The sequence below is a fragment of the Hypanus sabinus genome, chromosome 1 (assembly GCF_030144855.1).
Source record: "Hypanus sabinus isolate sHypSab1 chromosome 1, sHypSab1.hap1, whole genome shotgun sequence".
Taxonomy (NCBI): Eukaryota; Metazoa; Chordata; class Chondrichthyes; order Myliobatiformes; family Dasyatidae; genus Hypanus; species Hypanus sabinus.
The window spans coordinates 171,199,791-171,217,476 of record NC_082706.1 but is presented as its reverse complement, the minus strand read 5'-3'; the positions used below and the strand labels follow the sequence as shown (position 1 = coordinate 171,217,476).

The 17,686-nt window shown below is 34.8% G+C and overlaps 2 protein-coding genes across 6 annotated transcripts in view; one reads left to right on the top strand and one right to left on the bottom strand.

Moving 5' to 3' along the window:
* Nucleotides 1–1,763: 1,763 nt before the first annotated feature.
* chchd7 (coiled-coil-helix-coiled-coil-helix domain containing 7) lies at nucleotides 1,764–4,346 on the bottom strand. Of its 4 annotated transcripts, none has more exons than XM_059981216.1 (4): nucleotides 4,271–4,346; nucleotides 2,461–2,590; nucleotides 2,277–2,375; nucleotides 1,764–1,907 (listed from the first exon to the last, which is right to left on the bottom strand). In XM_059981216.1, exons 2-4 carry the CDS (start codon nucleotides 2,512–2,514, stop codon nucleotides 1,803–1,805), a joined length of 258 nt encoding a protein of 85 aa, XP_059837199.1. In that variant the 5' UTR covers nucleotides 2,515–2,590; nucleotides 4,271–4,346; the 3' UTR covers nucleotides 1,764–1,802. The 4 variants fall into 4 exon arrangements, with proteins under 4 accessions (XP_059837199.1, XP_059837200.1, XP_059837198.1 ...); XM_059981217.1 differs by lacking the exon at nucleotides 4,271–4,346 and adding an exon at nucleotides 4,091–4,264; XM_059981215.1 differs by lacking the exon at nucleotides 4,271–4,346 and adding an exon at nucleotides 2,741–3,956.
* A 170-nt stretch (nucleotides 4,347–4,516) lies between these two features.
* LOC132400140 (zinc finger protein PLAG1-like) overlaps nucleotides 4,517–17,686 on the top strand; it is a 42,743-nt gene continuing 29,573 nt past the window's right edge. The window contains exons 1-2 of one of the 2 annotated variants that reach the window (XM_059981213.1): nucleotides 4,517–4,657; nucleotides 8,264–8,353. The gene's annotated coding sequence lies outside the window, so the exon portion shown is untranslated. The remainder of the gene's footprint in view (nucleotides 4,658–8,263; nucleotides 8,354–17,686) is intronic. The other variant, XM_059981212.1, reaches the window with a different exon arrangement.

Genomic DNA, 17,686 nt, shown 5'->3' with positions numbered 1-17,686 from the left:
GTGAGGTACTTTTTACAGCATCCTGAAGGAATGTTCTTGTGGAGAGGCTGTGCAGCTGGGAAGGGTCTGGGAGGAAGATCTGGGAGTAGAAATTACAGCTGAAGGCATCTGTGATAATGCAAAGATGATTTCAGTTTGTAATAGAGCTAAAGCATTGCAACTCAAAATTCTGCATAGAGGCCATCTGACTCCGGATCGTCTCTCGAAATTTAAGACAGGGTTTTCTCCAATGTGTTCTAAATGTAAATAATGGAACTTTCACCCAATGTGTTTGCACTTGTCCCAAACTTCAGGCATACTGGAGTGAAAAGATTCTGAAGATGGAGCTTGAACTGGACCCAGTGTCATTTCTCTCAGGCTGACCCAGTAGTCATATTATTAATGCACATCAGATAAAACTTTTTTTACATTCTGACTTTTTGTGCGAGGAAGAACATTTTACTTTGTTGGATATCCGATAAGACCCCTGGACTTTTTGGTTGGTGTAAATTAATCAGGGAATACATTCCTTTGGACTTTTTGACATGTATGGTACACTCAAAAACAAATAGCTTTCATAAAACATGGCAAGCTTTTCTGCAGTATGTAGATGTAAATGTCTGCTATATTAATAATGTGTTTTTATATAGAATGTTGCAGTGATGTTTATATTTTGATAGATGTGTACTGATGCCTGACATCTGTGAGGGGAAGAAATGTAAATGTAAGTGTATCTGGAAATTGAAAGCTTTGTTAGGCTGAGCAATAAGCAAATAAATATTTTTTAAAATTTGCTGCCACAAAACAACAAATTTCTTGACATATGCTGGTGATACTAAACCTGACTCTGATGTTTGCGTATGTGTGGAGATAACTGACTAAAGGACGTTTGTAGAAATAGAACCCATTTGTTATCCAGGGACAGCATGTAAATTCTCCACGTACTCCCAAGTTTGATATCCACTAGCAAATACAAAAATCCCAAACTTGCATGCCGTGTTTCACCAGTAATTTCCCAACTGATAGAGAATCCAGACTTGGATTACACACTTATAGCAATTCCTCTGGACTTAACCTACAGAATCTGCCATCTGAACCTCAGCCAGGTCACAGTGACTCCATTTACTTGAATTGAGTTTTGTTAATTTAAATACTTGAATTGAGTTTTGTTTAAAGTTAATTGTTGAAAGTATTCTTATTTACAGTTTTGTTTAAAGAATAAGTAGAGTACTTTTTGAATGTTTCTGAGTTTTAGCAATATTCAAAACATTTAACTTTCCTAAGATTTAGCAACCTGCTTACCCAGTTTCTTCAGCTTTTTCCACAGAGGCTGCTCCTTACTATGTATTGCCATAGCTTCTTCTTCTAGGTCTAGCATGGAGGCACAGGCTGACAATTATACATCCACAATAGACAAACCGTCATCAGCACAGAAACTTGCCACTAGCAGCAAACTCTGCCATTGTGATTACCCATGTTGGCAAAATAAACACAATACCTTAGATCAAAATAGAAATATTAGCCTCCAGCATCTTACTGTCAGGCCATAAATGTAAGCTTTTTAAGTTGACAATGTAATATAAGGCATTGCATTTTAAAGTTGTGTGTATTAACAATGCTTTTCTATTGTACATAGCTAACAGTAATGACTTTAGGCATCTATGCTCTGATAGCTGCATGTATATACACCAAACTCGTGTTGTTTTATTGCATTATACTTGATAATCTACTTATATTCATTAAGTAAAAGCTTTACTGACATAAAATTACATTTTTGATAATACTCTGGTTTTTAATTCACATTTATTGATTTTTCAGGATAATCAGTAGGGCTTCTCTTGATAGTCTTCTAAAATCTCTTTTCTTTCCTTGGCAGTTGGCATTTCAGGTTTAACACCACTCCTTCTTCTTTGCACTGTTACATCATTCTTCAAAAAAAGGGACAAAAAGTTCCTTGTAAATAATAATTGCCAAAAACTTTATTAAAGATATCACAAACTAAAATAAGAGAAATATGCAACATATATGCCTTGGAAAATAGTAGTAAATGTTACAAAAGTCATAATTCATAGATTGGACAGAGTGAAAATATTTTTCACGTCCTACATCATCTCCAGCAGAAAATCCTGAAAAAGGAAATGTTACAAGAAAGCAGTTGAAGAATCTCCAAGTGGTGGAATAGTTAAGCTTGTTTATAAAATCAAGGCTGTTGCAATATTATACCAAGGCAAGCTAAATTTGTAACCGATGTTGTCCATGGTCTCCTGTTTGGGAGTTAAATCTTCACTTAAACTTACCCAGAATTTCCTACACATCTTGTATCTCAGAAAGTAATAGCTGCACATATTCTTGTTGTAGTTATTTGCTTCTAGGCACTTCTTGGAGGCATCACCTTCCTTTAAATAAAAGTAGAAGAGATGTCACATCTGTTAACAAACTTGGTATAATAAAATAATTGCTAGCATTTGATAATTCTCCTACCTCAATACATGGATTTGTGTCTTCATCTCTTAACTTTCGCACATTTCCAGGCATTCTGAACTAGATCTTGCATCAATAGAAGGTGCAGTGTAACTGACCAATCCTCCAGTAGTAAGGAAATTTCTTAGTGCTTCTCAAGCGGAAAATTGGTTTAGGGATCATTCTGCAAACTTTACGAAAAATATTTCTCCCCCAGCCTCCCCAGTTTCATTCATCTTTCCAATTTATTTCTCCTCTCTGAACACATTTCCATTCTCGATCCGTTTTATTTGCTGCTCACCTTCAATTTTGCTGTCTTTAGCTTATGGATTCTTTTCCTTTATCACCTCTCTCCACAGATTTACGTTACACCTCGCAAATTCACTGAGCCCACATTTCCTTACTTTCTCATCCTATCTTCCTCCAACATTCCTTTTCCTACCAGCACTAGGAAAGAAGTTTGAGACAGAATTCACAAATGCAAGAGATTCTGCAGATGCTGTAAATGCACACAAAATACTGGAGGAACAGCAAGTCAGACAGCATCTATGGAGGGGACATTTCATTATGAAGAGTCTCGCCACAAATGCCCCCTCCATAGATGCTGCCTGACCTGCTGAGTTCCTTCAGCATTTTATGTGAACCACATAAGACAATTGATTGATTGGGCGTAGCGTACAAATTTCTTCTCTAGTGATTCCATCCTGCTTCTTCTCTTTCTCCTGATCCTTCCTTTTCCAACAGTATTTTCTTTTCTTCTTTCTACCCAGTCTCTATGTACACTTTATCTTCTTCTATATCCTCCTCTTTTAACCCTCATCTCCACTGTAGTCTCTCTTACTGACCCCTTTTTTTTGGTCACTCTTCTTACTGGTGTTAGATTTTCAATTCATCTCACATCCACCTCAAATTATCTTCATCCCTACTGTCCCCTTATGTTGCCTGCCCTCCTAAATCATCTTCCCCCATCTAAATTATCTCTAAATTAATTCTAAATTACCCCTCCTAAATTATCTTCCCCCTTCATTGGCAAACTATGCAAGTTGTTTATGCACAAACAAGAAAAAAATCTGTAGATGCTGTAAATCAAAGTAACACACACAAAATGCTGTAGGAACTCGGATATGGAAAAGAGTAAACAGTCGATGTTTCAGGCGGAGACCCTCCCCAGTCCTGATGAAGGGTCTCGGTTCAGAATGACAGCTAATTACTCCTCTCCATCGATACTGCCTGGTCTGCTGAGTTCCTGTAGCATGTTGTGTGTATTAGACAGTTTATTCTCGCACTGTCCCCTTACTCCCTCTCAGCTATGGGATTTCATCTCAGCTCTCTCTTCCTTCAGCATCTTTCTACCCTCTGCCTCTCCTCTATTTCACCTCTGTTGTTCTCCAATTGACCCCCGCCTCCCCTCCGTCCTGTTTATTTTTCCAACTGCCTTCTCACTTCTCTGCTCCTTTCTATTGCTTTCTCTTTCGTTTTGTTACTCTTATTTTGCCCATAATTTCCTAATCCCACAGTCCTTTCCCATCCCACACCCCCCCCCCCCGTACCCTCTTGGTCCTTTGCTGTACCCTCCTTCCCAACCCTTGCCCGTAATCTCACATTCTGGCCCCTCTCTCAAGTGGCTTCCTGGTCCTAATTGCTCCAATACCTCCATTCATGTTCCAGTACGTCCGTACTTATTCTTCTGCCATTGCACCTTCTCTTCCCTTCCTCCGTCTCTCTGCATCGTTCCTCTATACTCTTTCGTCTTTTGTCCTCGATAACCTCTAATCCCCACTCTCACACTGAGTCCCTACACATCCCTCTGCCACTTACACACTCTCCTCACCTCCAAAATCAGTACACATCAACCAGTGACGTCACGGGCGGCCGCGCATTATAAAATATGCAGAACCAAACGTGATGGCGGAAACCTTGGATTGACATTGATGGACGGAGAGATTACGCCAATCGAGCACGAAGTCCCGAGCAGTATGTCAAGGGGAGCCCCGCCCATAGTCCCTAGTAATCCAATAAAAAAGGGGTGAGGGGGCGGGATGTCCGCCATCAAGGTAGGTGGAAGCGCAGCGTGTATACAATGGCCGCTGGAAGGAGGCTAAAGCAAACAATTTTTAGGCCCGCGGTGAAACAAAAATATGAGAAAAAAATTTTTAAAAATTCGTAACATTGTTTAAAGCTGGAAAAAATACGGGAAAGTGATGTTGAGTGTCCCGCGGTAAGTTTCAGTTGAATTTTGCCAGGTGTTGTCCCCGTTTTGAAATAGTTTATCAGGGTTATTTAAATCATGTTGTGAGAGGGGAGAAAGTTTGTGCCCCCGTTTGTACCTCAGAGAGAGAGACGGAGGCAACGGCTGCAGAGACAGAGGAAACAACTTGTGCGACTAATCCCAGCTCATCGCCACTGCCGGGAGATAACCTCGCTGCCTGTAACACTTTATTCGCTCTCAGCCCGGCTTCGGCTGGGACTAGAGTTTAATTTATCTTAATTTTTGTTGTTCTACGTTCAGCGACAGCTCTGCAGAGGGAAAGAAAAACTTGAAGCTTCTGTCAAAGCTGCAACGCAACTTAAACGAATTAAAATTTTAATGAACTTTTCATTAAAAAGTTCACTTTTAAAAAATGCGCACTTTTCAAACTTCCCTTTCTCTTCTCAACCCCCTCCCCCGCCCAGTTTTTGTTTCGTATATGACTTTTGGAATAAACGATAACAAATCAATTAGCGCTTCAATTAAAATGTTAACTACATGTTGTACTGCAAACATATTTATAGCATCCATAAGTTTTAAAGTTTCTTAATTTAAATTTTCATTGCAGTATCGAGACGAAGTGAGCAAGATTTGCTGAAACATGCAACTAAGGTGTTGAGGGGGAGGGTAGGGAAAGGGTTGTAGTTGAATATTTTGAGTTTTTGCGATGTTAAGATGTTTTTAGGAAGAGGCGCTTAAAACAAAACACTCATTTTTAAATGACGTTTCGAATCTGGCAGGTTTCGGGGAATAATGGAAATGCAACTTTTCTCTCTGAACTTTGTGTAAATAAAACAAGATTTGTGTAATGTGATGTTTCCCCAAAAACAAAATGCATAAAGCTACCTTAACTCGAACCACTATTGGCTTATTTAGCAATGTATTTTTCGATTAAACTGATAATATGGATTTCAGTTTGGTGCAAGTGTTTATACTTGGTGATTAATTTCGATTGCTGTTTCTATTTTTTTGCATTTTAATTTGCGAAGTGCACAAAATAATTCCACACAGAGAAGGATTTAATGTTATGGAGAACGGTGGTTTGGGGGGGGGGAGGTGGAAACGAAGCTAAATACAAATTAACATCTTTACGACTGCATACTGATGAGCACTTTAAAGTCGGTCTGATTAATTGGTTCCTCTGCCCAGAAACGGACTGATGTTTGCTTCTGTTAAATTATTGCTTTTCCTTCTTTTTGGTTTGAATTGGTGGACGCAAATTGTGTGTTTTTCTGCACATGTAAAGCAGTGCTGCATTTCTGACATGTTTCAGGCGGGGGGAGCGGGGGTGGCAGTGCTTTTTGCAGAAGACAACGTGAGTTAATGAAAACTTTTGAAATCGAAAAGACGGATACCTGGTTCATTCAATTTTTTTTTGAAAATCTGCGAACACGAGACCTACAGCACTTGTATTTGTTGTCTCGTTGTATTGTGATTAATATTCTAATTATTTGTGGACGTACAGCACGTCAGCGCCATTGGAAAGCCTCTGCTCTTGCTGCTTCTGCAGCCATTGGTATAATGACCTGAAGGATGGGCTATACGTTGATTATTTCAAAAATAAATATTAATTGCATAAATAGTTGTCTCTGTAGTTTACTCTGATTATTCGATTGTTTGCCGAAGTTTTAAATATACTATACATCGCATCATTTATGACGACTATGTGAAATAGTGCTTTTACAGATTGAATTTTTATTAAAGCTGACCTAATCATTGCAGATTGTATGGAATTACAAATTAATTTCAATGTAAGTGTACGATTACTATTTTGATGGAAGAAAGGGAAATAAAAATCCGAATGTAGTATGTTCCTAGGAATGTATTAATCTACTTTAAAAGCTAAAGCTACACACACGCGAATTGTATTTCTATAGAACAGGAGAATGCAGAAGTCTAGAACACTGGATTAGGTCAAGCTTGGACACCGTTCATAGTTGTGTCTCGTCTAGTATGGAGGAGGCACAGGAAGGAGTGGAAGTCGCTTCATCAAACTAAGGAGGAACAACTATCAAAGACTAAGCAGCTCCGAGTTAATTTAGGGTGTTAGGTCTTTAAAATGATGACCGACTGGATTAACTGTAAAGCAGATGTTACCAGTTGTACAAGGGATTGTAGTCATGAATTCAAGCATACAAGAATCTGGAATGTGTGACCATACAGAATTGGTTGTTCATGTCAGTGTGGTTGAAGTTAATAAGTACATGGGGGGGGGGGGGGGGGTGGGGGTGGTGGAAGAATAATAATTTGGCTTGTATGGAAGACGAATACTGGAATTGTTTTTTTTGGTCAAATGGCTTTAGAAAAGTTGCATCAAACATTCTGCATTTAACTGATTCTATTTAATAGAAATTATTCTGGTTTCAGATTGTGCTTGCTTTTGTTAAATGTTTGCATAACTAAGGCAGGTAACAGTTTGGTCAATATTCTAGGTTTAGTACATTTTATACTGTAATAACTGATTCATAATGAAGCTGCAACCCATCTGGTAAGTTTTTAATGAGAAAGGAACTGTAGCTTAAAATAGTTGTTTGATTTTTGTCTGTCAATTCATAATTAATTACAAGGCTTCTCTCCCTTGGAAAACATATCTTTTAATTCAATACTTAAACAGCTAATTGTTCTATTTGACTTGGAGTATTTGGTTGTTAAGGTTTTGGTAAGTTCATATTCATAGGTTTCTGAATTGGAATCATTTTATATTTGAGTAGTGACTTTTGAACTCCTTTATAAAACACTGTCATTTAAATTCAGTTGAATTATTAACCAGGTGTATTTTTATTTTAATAAAACGTAATTGTATCAAATCTGGAAGCACTTTGTAGTCTCAAAGTCATTTAAATCCTGAATGTATTTGGGAAAACTTAATTGTGAAAGGTCTTCTTTATTGGTGCTAATTTCACATCTAATGTACAAAACCCAGGTTCATAAACCTGTCATTTTGTAACTGGTTCACATGGACTTCATATTGTTGCACTTGTTTATTTTGATGTTCTGACATTGAAACAATCTTGGATATAATAGTAACCTTTACTCCAACATGGGAATTGTCAAAACATGTTTGTACAAGTGAGCAAATAAATTTACAAGCAGTGATATTTAGGAATCACTTTGATCTCAGGAATTCAATATTTTCTATTTATTTCACAATAGATAGACATTCAGCTGTGATTATTATTAGAATGCGGAGTGTACACACAATTTAATCTGCAATTTAGATGTATGCATGTATAAATAGTGTTTATAAAATAATGCTTTGGTTTATGAAAGCCAGTGCAGATTAGAGATTAACTGCACTGTTAGAACACTACACTAAGTTCATGCTGTAAATGCATCAAACCTGTTATGATTGGATGCTGTTTGAGTACATGTATTTTATGGTACTTCAAAAACTCTGTGTACTGATTAGCAAGATTAATAAAGGTACAAGAACCTGTGAAATCTTACCTGAAAGATTGCTTATTGTCATTCTATTGGAATAACTATATTTAAAACTAGATTGTTTTAATTCCATGTAAACATTGTTCAGGCTGTTTCAATGTCAGATTTTTTTCCATCTTTTTTGCAACAAATTAGGGTGATACTTCTGAGTACTGTATGCTGTTTAAATTGAGCAAGAAAAGCCACAACCAAACAGCACTGCTAATCTGTAATTGGTGGCAAAAGGTTGGTGACGAGAATTTAATTATTTGTTTAAAAGTTATTTTTGGGTTTTGAAAGTGCAATTTTTGTTTTGCCAGTTCTTAAACTTTACAATCAGAAACTAATAAAACATTCACATGATTTCATGATTTAATATTTGCAGAAGCTGATTTGCTTGTGATTGCTGGTGTTTTCTTTCTAAACCAGGGAAAATAAAGGATAAGGTGTCTTTTTTTAATTAAAAGGTGCAATTTGGAAAATATTATAAGACAATGCTTGCTTTGTTTAAAACAGCAGAATGTATTCTCATTCCAGACTATGCTGGAAATATTTGTTTGTATTCTGCCATGTTTTGACACCTGGACTAGTATAGATTTGACCTTCTAAATGAAAATATTAAGAATGCATTTAATTTTGGAGTGTATTGCTACCTTTAATGCAGAATCACTTTTAAAATACTTGCCAGAATTCAAATTGATTTATTCCATAACTTCGTATATTTAAGATTTACATACAAGTATAATTTTAAAGTAAAAGTTATTTAATAAAATTTGTTTATTGATCTGACAATGAAAAAGGGCTTTCAAATGTAGATCAATGGATCTGGCCATTAGGATTCTAAGGACATGAAATGTTTGCTATTTAATAATTTTTAGTTACAATTAATTTCAAGGATAAGGTGAATTAAACATAATTAACCAGGTTTAAGAATGTTTTATTGAATAGAATGATACAAGTGTGCTGTACACCCTCAATCTAACAGCTGTTCGGATTTTATTATTAGGAATATTTTTGTTGCATTGCATTTTGCTGCTAGTATATAGTTGAGGGTGTTTTTCCAATGTATTTCAAAATCATTAATGTAACTGTAATCCTCCATTTACATCAATTTCTCATGCAAATATTTATGGTTTAAATGTACTGGCAACTCCGGAGAAGAAGGAATCGAGTCCATTGTGTATTTTTTCAAAATAATTAGGCCTTTAGTTTAATTTTAGTTAGAATAAGAATTTGTGTTAAAGTTCATTCTGAAAGATTGGTTTGAATGGTAACATTTGTTAACATGGTCATTGGTTCAAAAACCAGAAAAAGCAGTAATAACTAATGATTAAATTTCCTTGTTTAATTGAGAGTTTTTTGATCGGCAAAATAAGCAAGTGTTTTACTGTGCAATTTTTAAAGAACTAGTTAAACTAGACATCCATTACACCTATAATCAAATTGTATATTTGTACATTTTTATTGAAATTATGTGAAAGTGGTTCATTAATGAATCAAAATCATTGGCTTCAAAGTGTAGTGTTCCTATATGATAACTATTATTAATCTAGAATTTTGTTACAAAGGTATATTGTAATTTGCTAAGTTAAAGCATAGTCTGAAGTTTTTCAGTGCATAATTTCAAATTTACCTATAAACAAAAAATGAAGCTTATTAGAGCACTGTACTTATCAACTATGTTGGAATGCATTTAGCAACTACCACTGTAGAATTCCTCAAAGTATATTAAGAGCTGAGATGGAGTACCTTTTGCTGTTTTTACTTCCTGATCATTTAATCAAATTTGACATGTATAGTTCATTTTTTAAAAAATTTTTGTGTCATAATTGTAAACCAATATTTTCAGAAATGCAACTTGAAATATCAGATGGTATTTCAAATGAAGGAATACATTTTGGATGGAACAAAAATTAAGAATTTAACTAACTTTCAGCAAAGTGTGGCCAACTAATTAAGAATCCATTTCTTGTGCTAACATTGCTTTCTTTAAAAGTGACAACTAAAATCTTAAATTTTATTTTTGGAGCACAAATGACCAATGAAGCATACATTTTGTTTTTAATGTGCTGTGTTTTTATTACAGCTCTAACATCCTTGTAGAACTGAGCATCTAAAGTGCTAAAGTCTATATTTGCAATTAGGATTTGAAAGTATCCACTTTGACTAATTATTTGCCCCTTAAATGAAGTTCAAGCTACGTGGCGTGGTTAACATGTAAAATGGTTGTACAGAAATGAATGAGATTTGTTTACAATATTTTTATCAGTGCTTTCCTAGTTTTTTCCCCTTTCAATAACTTTTGAGTTTAAATCTGAAATAAGTTTGTAAAGTCAAGTCCTTTTAAGGTTTTTTATTTTTATGTTCCATGTCAATAAATTGCTAATGAAACAGAAACTTGTTTCTGATATTCAGATTTATTAAAACCAGTAACATTTAGTAATACTTTACCAAAGCCATTTCTTAATCTTAATATGAAAAAATTACTAAAACGTATTGATCTAAATGAGCTATTGTTATCTATGAGTAAATGGTGAAAGATCCTAATAATATGGACGTGTGGTAAAACTTCAGTATGTATGAGATAACTTGGTTTAACCAGTTAGGATATAGACTTCAAGTATGTGGGGTAAATTATGGCAGATGTTCTGATACAGTATTATCAGTACAATTATAAAAGCTGGCTTTATTATGTGAACACTTTTTTTTAAGCAGCAGGAAAATGGCTTGGATTATCTATCCTAGCTTGGGGCAGTGACTTGGTGTCCTAAATATCCTTCAATCTTTTGATGACCAATAGAGACCACATGTCTAAATAGATCACAGGAAAGTACAAAACAAATTAGTACAATTGAACAACATGGGCTGAAGAGGTCAAATGTATGTTTTAATATTGGTGGGATAAACTTAATATTTGTTATAAAACCCTTAAGTTAGGCTAGGTGACATTTGGGAATGCTGTACTAAAATTAGTCTCTATACTTGTGGATTCTGAGGGACTTCAGAAGAGCTCAGAATATTCCCAAAAGTTCAAATTTTTGAAGGGTGAATCTTGAACTATTGGGGTGGGATGGAAACAGAAGCTGAAGGTTTCTTTAGAAGAGAAAACTGAGTATGTGATCTAATAGTTTTTGATAATCTAGTTGTGGAAAACCATTTTGCTTTGTGGAAGACCAAAATCAGGAGTTGTATTGATGAAATAGGCAATACTACTTGCCATATGTACATTTGAGTTGGGGTGGGGGAGGGAGAAGAAAGGAGGAGACAGAATATCAAAGTAACTAATGAAGTCGTGGGGGAAGGTTTGTGTGAAACATAAGCACTATTGACCACTAGAATGGGTTTCTGTGATGTCATTTGGTATTTTCAAAGTTAATGCTACTTCTGAGTACTTGACTGCTAAACAGTTTTGCACCATTGAAATATTGACTTTGCCTTAAATTTTTTTAATATGATTTACCTTTCAAAATTCACTTTAAGCAGCTTACCTGTTTAATATAATTGATTTTCTCTAGTCATAATTTAAAACTAATGATATGTTTGCTATAAACACTTACCTTAAAATTTCATTTTTGTGATAGTAGCTTCGAAGAATTTGACTTCAAATAATGCTTTAAAATATTCATATGCTGATGACAATATTCACTCAACTTCTATTCCAGAATCCACATGGAGCTGGTGTTCTACAGGCTAATGACTTGCAAAGAATTTTATGTTGAGAATATAAATTGCCCTTTTCAATGGACAGTACTCCTGCATTTCTGAATCCACATACTAAGTTCTGGATTTTGCAGAAATGTATACATGTTATCTCATTTTCTGTTCTTTGAGATAAAGCTAGGAGGCACAATTTAATTTCACATTAAATTGTTTCTTGCAAGTGTTAGTTTTGCTGTCTGACTTGTAGAATTATGATTGGATACTAAAATTAATTTAGAATGCTATTTGAAGACAAGTTGAAGTTTTATGCACATTATCAATAAAATACATTATCCCAAATAACATGTTATTCTTTTTTTTCTGGAATATTCAGTTCTTGTAAATTGCAGTCTGTCTTGTAGCAGGGAATGGTTCAGATGCTAACTCATTTCCCAAATGCGTAATACCAAAATATGAAGACTAGAAGAGTTTCTCTAGAGTAGTTTAGAACATTTTAGTGAATGTAAAGTTAGCTGCCACTAGTCCATGATGTAATCAATTCTAAATTAATCTTTAGCTTGCTCTTTTGAATTTTAAACATGGACTTTATATAGCTAGCAATGTATTTAATATGGTATGTTAATTATTCCCTTTACCTGTTTTAAACTGTCATGATTTTTAATGAAGATTGCTGCATTTTCATTAATGACTTTTTTTTAGATACTTGACCTGTATTGCTTTATTTACACTTACTTGGCTTTATTTCAAAATGTATTGAGTTTCTCTATGTTTGAGCCAATTATCTATTTGTCCCACATCTATTGTAACATTATAGTTTAATTTATTGATGACGTTACCTGACTGTCTTGGTGTGTTTTTTTTTAAAAAAAAGAACATGGCACTTCATTTTCCCTACCCTTCTTATTAATTTACCAGATTTTGTCAATTGCATTTCCTCCACAAAAATCCTAAATGTAGAGAATCTATCCTGTAGATTTCCTTCAAGAGGTGACAGATTGTCTAATGAACCAACTATGAATCATTTAAGTACTTTAAATGATGCAGTCTCAATTAGTGATAGTGGTTCCGCTTTCATGTCTTTGCCACCAGTTAAAGATGACAGTCCCCTTTCCTGCAAGAATTCCTGTATCTTTCAAGGATCTGTTTCTGGTATCCAAAGGTCAATGCAATATTTGAATTATTAGACAGATACAGTTGTCCTGGAGACTATACATTTAAAGAGGAATGTCTACAGCTTGATTTTAAATTTCAGCAAGATCACCCCAACGTGATGGAGAACAACTAGAGCATGTAGAATGCGATAAAGTTGCAACAGTAATGTCTGACTCTCCATACTTCAAAGACTCAACTTGTTCAGTTGGCACTAAATTTACATTTTTTTTTAAAGAAACTGGCAACTTCCGCAGCTCTCAAATTCTACACTGTAATAATCTCACAGGCTTCAATATCAATATCAAGTTCACAATATGAAGTTATAAAACAGTCTGATTGAAGTGACCACTAATAGGTTTGTTAACAACATGTTAACAATATAGCATGTTTGCTATAAACATTCCCCATTTTAGTTGAGAGTATCCAAGGATGCAGTTGAGGTAAGTAACATTAATATAAACATACTTTATCCAAGGGAATAAGTGTTGGGATGTGTGCAATGGCATTCCCCAAAGTTCTAATGTGGGTTGGGAAGAATGATTTGTATTTTCAAGGTGACTATTTTGGATATTGAAAGGATGTAAACAGCATAAAATTCAGTATGATAATGAAGCAACAGCCTTTGGAAAACTAATTAGTGGAAATAACAATTTTAATTAGAATGATGGAAAGAATAGAGTAGTGGGCTTTTTTTAAAGTTCTTAAAGATGTACAGTTGTCTACTCAAAAAAAAAGTGTTGAAATGGATAGCAGAAGTGTTTGTTGGCCTGTACTCACTAGAGTTAAGAAGAATGGTGGGGGAGGAGTGTGGTCTCATTGAAACCTAGCAAATATTGAAAGGCCTAAATGGTGGCCATGGAGAGAATGTTCCCAATAGTGGGGCACATTCTTAGAATAGAAGGTGGTCCCTTTAGAACAGATGAGAAATTTCTTTAGCCAGAGGGTGGTTGAAATAATGTCTACAGATGGCTGTGGAGGCAAAGTCATTTTGTATATTTAAAGCAAATGTTCTTGATTAGTAAGAGCATCAAAGGGTATGGGGAGAAGTCAGGAGACGAGTTCAGGGAAAATTAGCCATCATCTTGCAGCTGATTGGTAGAGCTAATTGGTTGGGTAAATGGCCTCATTCTGATCCTGTGTCTTATGTTCTATATGCAGTGTTTCAAGTTGATGTAATGTTTTGCCATCTTAAAGTCAAAAATTGGAAACCAATACTGGGCAACACCCTTCAATGTTGATAAGATCCAGGGGATATTAAGAGAATTTATTTTCTTTTCAGACACTGGATCTTGTTGGTACCAAGGAGGGACTCGATTAGGATTCTCCAAGTTGAGTCATCTTCTGGTAGTGGGGTCTCTTAGTCGATGGGTCAAACGTGGGCAAAATTTCAGGAAAGATTTGAAATATTTTGCATTATATAAAACACCAAGAAAGTGAAATTGATGCAATATTGGAAAACGATTTGTATTTTGAAAATCATGAAACTTTTGCAGAGTTAGTAAACAAGTAGGACAATTTAACTGGCTGTTAGACTTTTTGGGCCAACATTGCTAATTAATCCAGCCTTCTATGGTTGTATGCTAAAAAGCATTACTGCTACTAAGCTGTTTTTCTTCAAAAAAGCTGCCTGTCATTCAATACAAATCAAGTTGCATCCATTCAGTTACCAATCTGGCTATTTTGTCTCCTCTAAAGCTCTTCCCTCTTTGACTTGTGCTTTAATTCAGCTGAAACCCTTACTGAGAATTGACTTTATTAGAGTAATTGCAATTAGAACTCTGCTTGAAGGCAACATGCAAATCTATGCTTTACAATGTTTTTAGCTGCCAACAAAACAATTTATTATAAATTGCCTCTCCAACCTTCAAAAAGCCCATCATCCTAGATTCATGCATCTCTTCCTTTGAACGAGGTTACTACTTCACTGCTTTTTAAAATGAATTTCTTAATTGTAAAATAGGACAATTGTTCTTGGGTAAATTTGAATTGCTTGGCACAAAACAAGATGGAGAACTTCCTCCACAGGATTATCTTGTGCTAGATAAACTGCCACTTAGCATTGTATTAGTGGGTTATTTTGACTATTGGTCTCTTGGTTTTAGTTGTGCTGGTGCTCCAAAGGAGGAAATCTTGTGGGTGCAAACAAACCCAATCAGAATCTTCACAAAAGAGAAGGCAATTGCAATCCTGTGACTTTGTGACATCACCATATGCATTCAGTGGATTCTTGGATTGCCTATTTTCTGCTTTTCAGTGCCAACTTTTTCTAATGTCTAGTTCCATATAAATTTGTAAACAGCCCCTATTAATTTACAGCAATACACTGGCTTATCAAGAGGCAGGTATTCGTGATTAGTATGTGCTGTCCTATCTAGCCCGAGTCATCATCTTCCCATAAGTGATTGTGAGCACTTCTGGATCAACACTTGCAATACTACAGGAGTAGGGCATAGATTGTACTAAATGTCTTTGTTCCTAATCTGTGCCTCTTCAATTTTTAAAAAGGTAGTTTAACATTAGCTGAACTTACAACAATTCTTTAACTGTACTGTTGTCCGAAATGAGAATTTCTTAATCAGTGGCTGTTATGGAGTTGATTATTAACTGGTGTGGTTGTTCAAAAATGCATTGCACGGGCTTACCAAATTTGTTTGGATAGTAACAACCACTTCAACAAATACTGCCCAAAGGAGAGATCAATAAATTTGAAAAGGCCATAATTCCTTTTTTCTTTGGAGGGTAGAGTTTTGACTATTAAAAGATATCAATGCAGCTAGTGTATTAGAGATGTGTAGTGTTCATTAAACAATTCTGCCCCTGAAACTGAAAGACTCGGCAGTAAATTTGTTTAATGAATACTGCCTATCTTTAATACACAAGCTGCATTGATGTCTCTTAATTATTGGTGCAGTTTTGACAACAGCACAGTTTTAATTTTAAGCTTAATGTTATAGGATGAAATATGACCTTTTAAGAAGCAGGAAATTAATCTGATACAACTTGGATTGTTTCTATTTAACCTAGGTATTGAAGATTTTCACAATGCTGTACCATAGGAATCGGGAATTGTTTGGGTAGAAGCAGCTGGAGTTTTGATTGAAATGTTATGGTAGCATCACTAAAAATGCATTGTTTTGATTTGGAATACAACAAAAATTGTTTAAGAAATTAAATGTTTTCATTCCATTTCTGCAGATCAGCTTTACAAACCTTTATTTAAAAAATTGGAGGCTAATGTAAATTTGAATAGTGCTATAAATGATTTGTATTTAGTGCTTCAGACTTCTAGTTTTGAGTTTGTAGCAAAAAATTGGGCCAGATTTTGAAGACTTTTCCAGTTTCAGAAAATTAGATATCAATTTTCAAAGTCATATCTGGTATCCAGCTGCTTTGTCGTCTTACAAGTTTACTAATTGCATTAAAGCTATCACTGTCAATCAGAGGAAAACTGGATACATTTTGGAATGCAAAATTAAAGATTTGAAGTATATTATAAACAGATGAAATATCAGTTTAGGTAATCACATAATAGACGCACTCATCAGCCATCAGTATGGGACTAAATCTACAAATGTGTGCTGTTGAGTAATCATGTAAATAAGTAAGCAAATAGTAATTTCTGTTTTGAAAGTTTAAATGCCAAGATCATGTTAAACACTAGCTTACTAAATCACTTTAAAAGCTCTCGGGTTTTTACAATAAAGTTCAGCAATTGTTTTAATTTTTTTTTAGCAGGATTTGTTTCATTGTCACTTCAATGCATGTAGTTTCCCTCTTTCATTGAAGGCTGCAAAAATAATTGATTTTGATGTTCTACTTGTGCACAGAAATCTTGAAACTATCAGGTTTTCATGGCCTGGTTTACTGGTTATTTCTTCATTACATGTGCTCTGGGTTACTCATAATTCTAGTTACTGTTTTCTGTGATTAAATTGTTCAGTTTTTTAAAAACTGGTAATTTGTGTCCAATATGTGAACTGAGAGTGAAACATTAAATTTCAAACCTGTAACAAGCAATTTAAGATTATAAATGCTGATATCAATGAGTTTAGTTTGGTATTCCACAAATCAGATAGAAGTCTTTCCAAAGTAAATGTTTAACTCTTATAAATTCTTGATATAAATTCGTGTTCTTGATTTTAGTTAACATCAGGATGTCTAATGTCTAAATTATCTGATGGGTTGCTGCTGGTTTCCTGAGCAGATTAGTTTACCCACAAATCAAGCTAAGAATAAAACTCAGGGAAGTAAGAATTTGGGCTTGACTACAAAAATTATCTAAAATACCAGAAGTCAAATCTAGGGTAAGAAAATTGGATATTCAATGTTCTACAAAGCTTTTTAATTATTGGGCAGAGTACTTCTTCAGTTAACATCACACTAAAAAGCCCAGTACTATCCAAAGCAAAGTTATCTATTCTGATTTAATTTATCGAAATATATTCAGGAGCATTTGGTGTTCAATAGACTTCAAAATATTAAAAAAATGCATGCTTTCCAACAGGGAAGAGACTTATTCACGCTATAGTTATGAATTTTTGTTGAGGTTGGTATTTCAATACATTAGAACTGACTTGAAAGAAACTTTTTTTTTAAAAAAAGATCACTCCTTGTACATAGTTTTCTCCTTTCGCTTGTTCTTTCTTTCCTCTTTTACCTCAGATAAATATTGTGGAGATTTGTGGTATATATGACTATATGATATATATGTACAATATCTGAAATACATCTTGTGGAAATGTTTGAAACTTCAATAAAAGAGAAATT

Bases quoted from the DNA above. Each gene is read 5' to 3' on its own strand.
- chchd7 (XM_059981216.1), bottom strand. From the start codon at position 2,514: ATGCCTGGAAATGTGCGAAAGTTAAGAGATGAAGACACAAATCCATGT. The intron at 2,376-2,460 runs GTAGGAGAATTA...TTTTATTTAAAG, and splicing joins ACACAAATCCATGTATTGAG to GAAGGTGATGCCTCCAAGAA. The intron at 1,908-2,276 runs GTAAGTTTAAGT...CTTTTTTTGAAG, and splicing joins AGATGTGTAGGAAATTCTGG to AATGATGTAACAGTGCAAAG.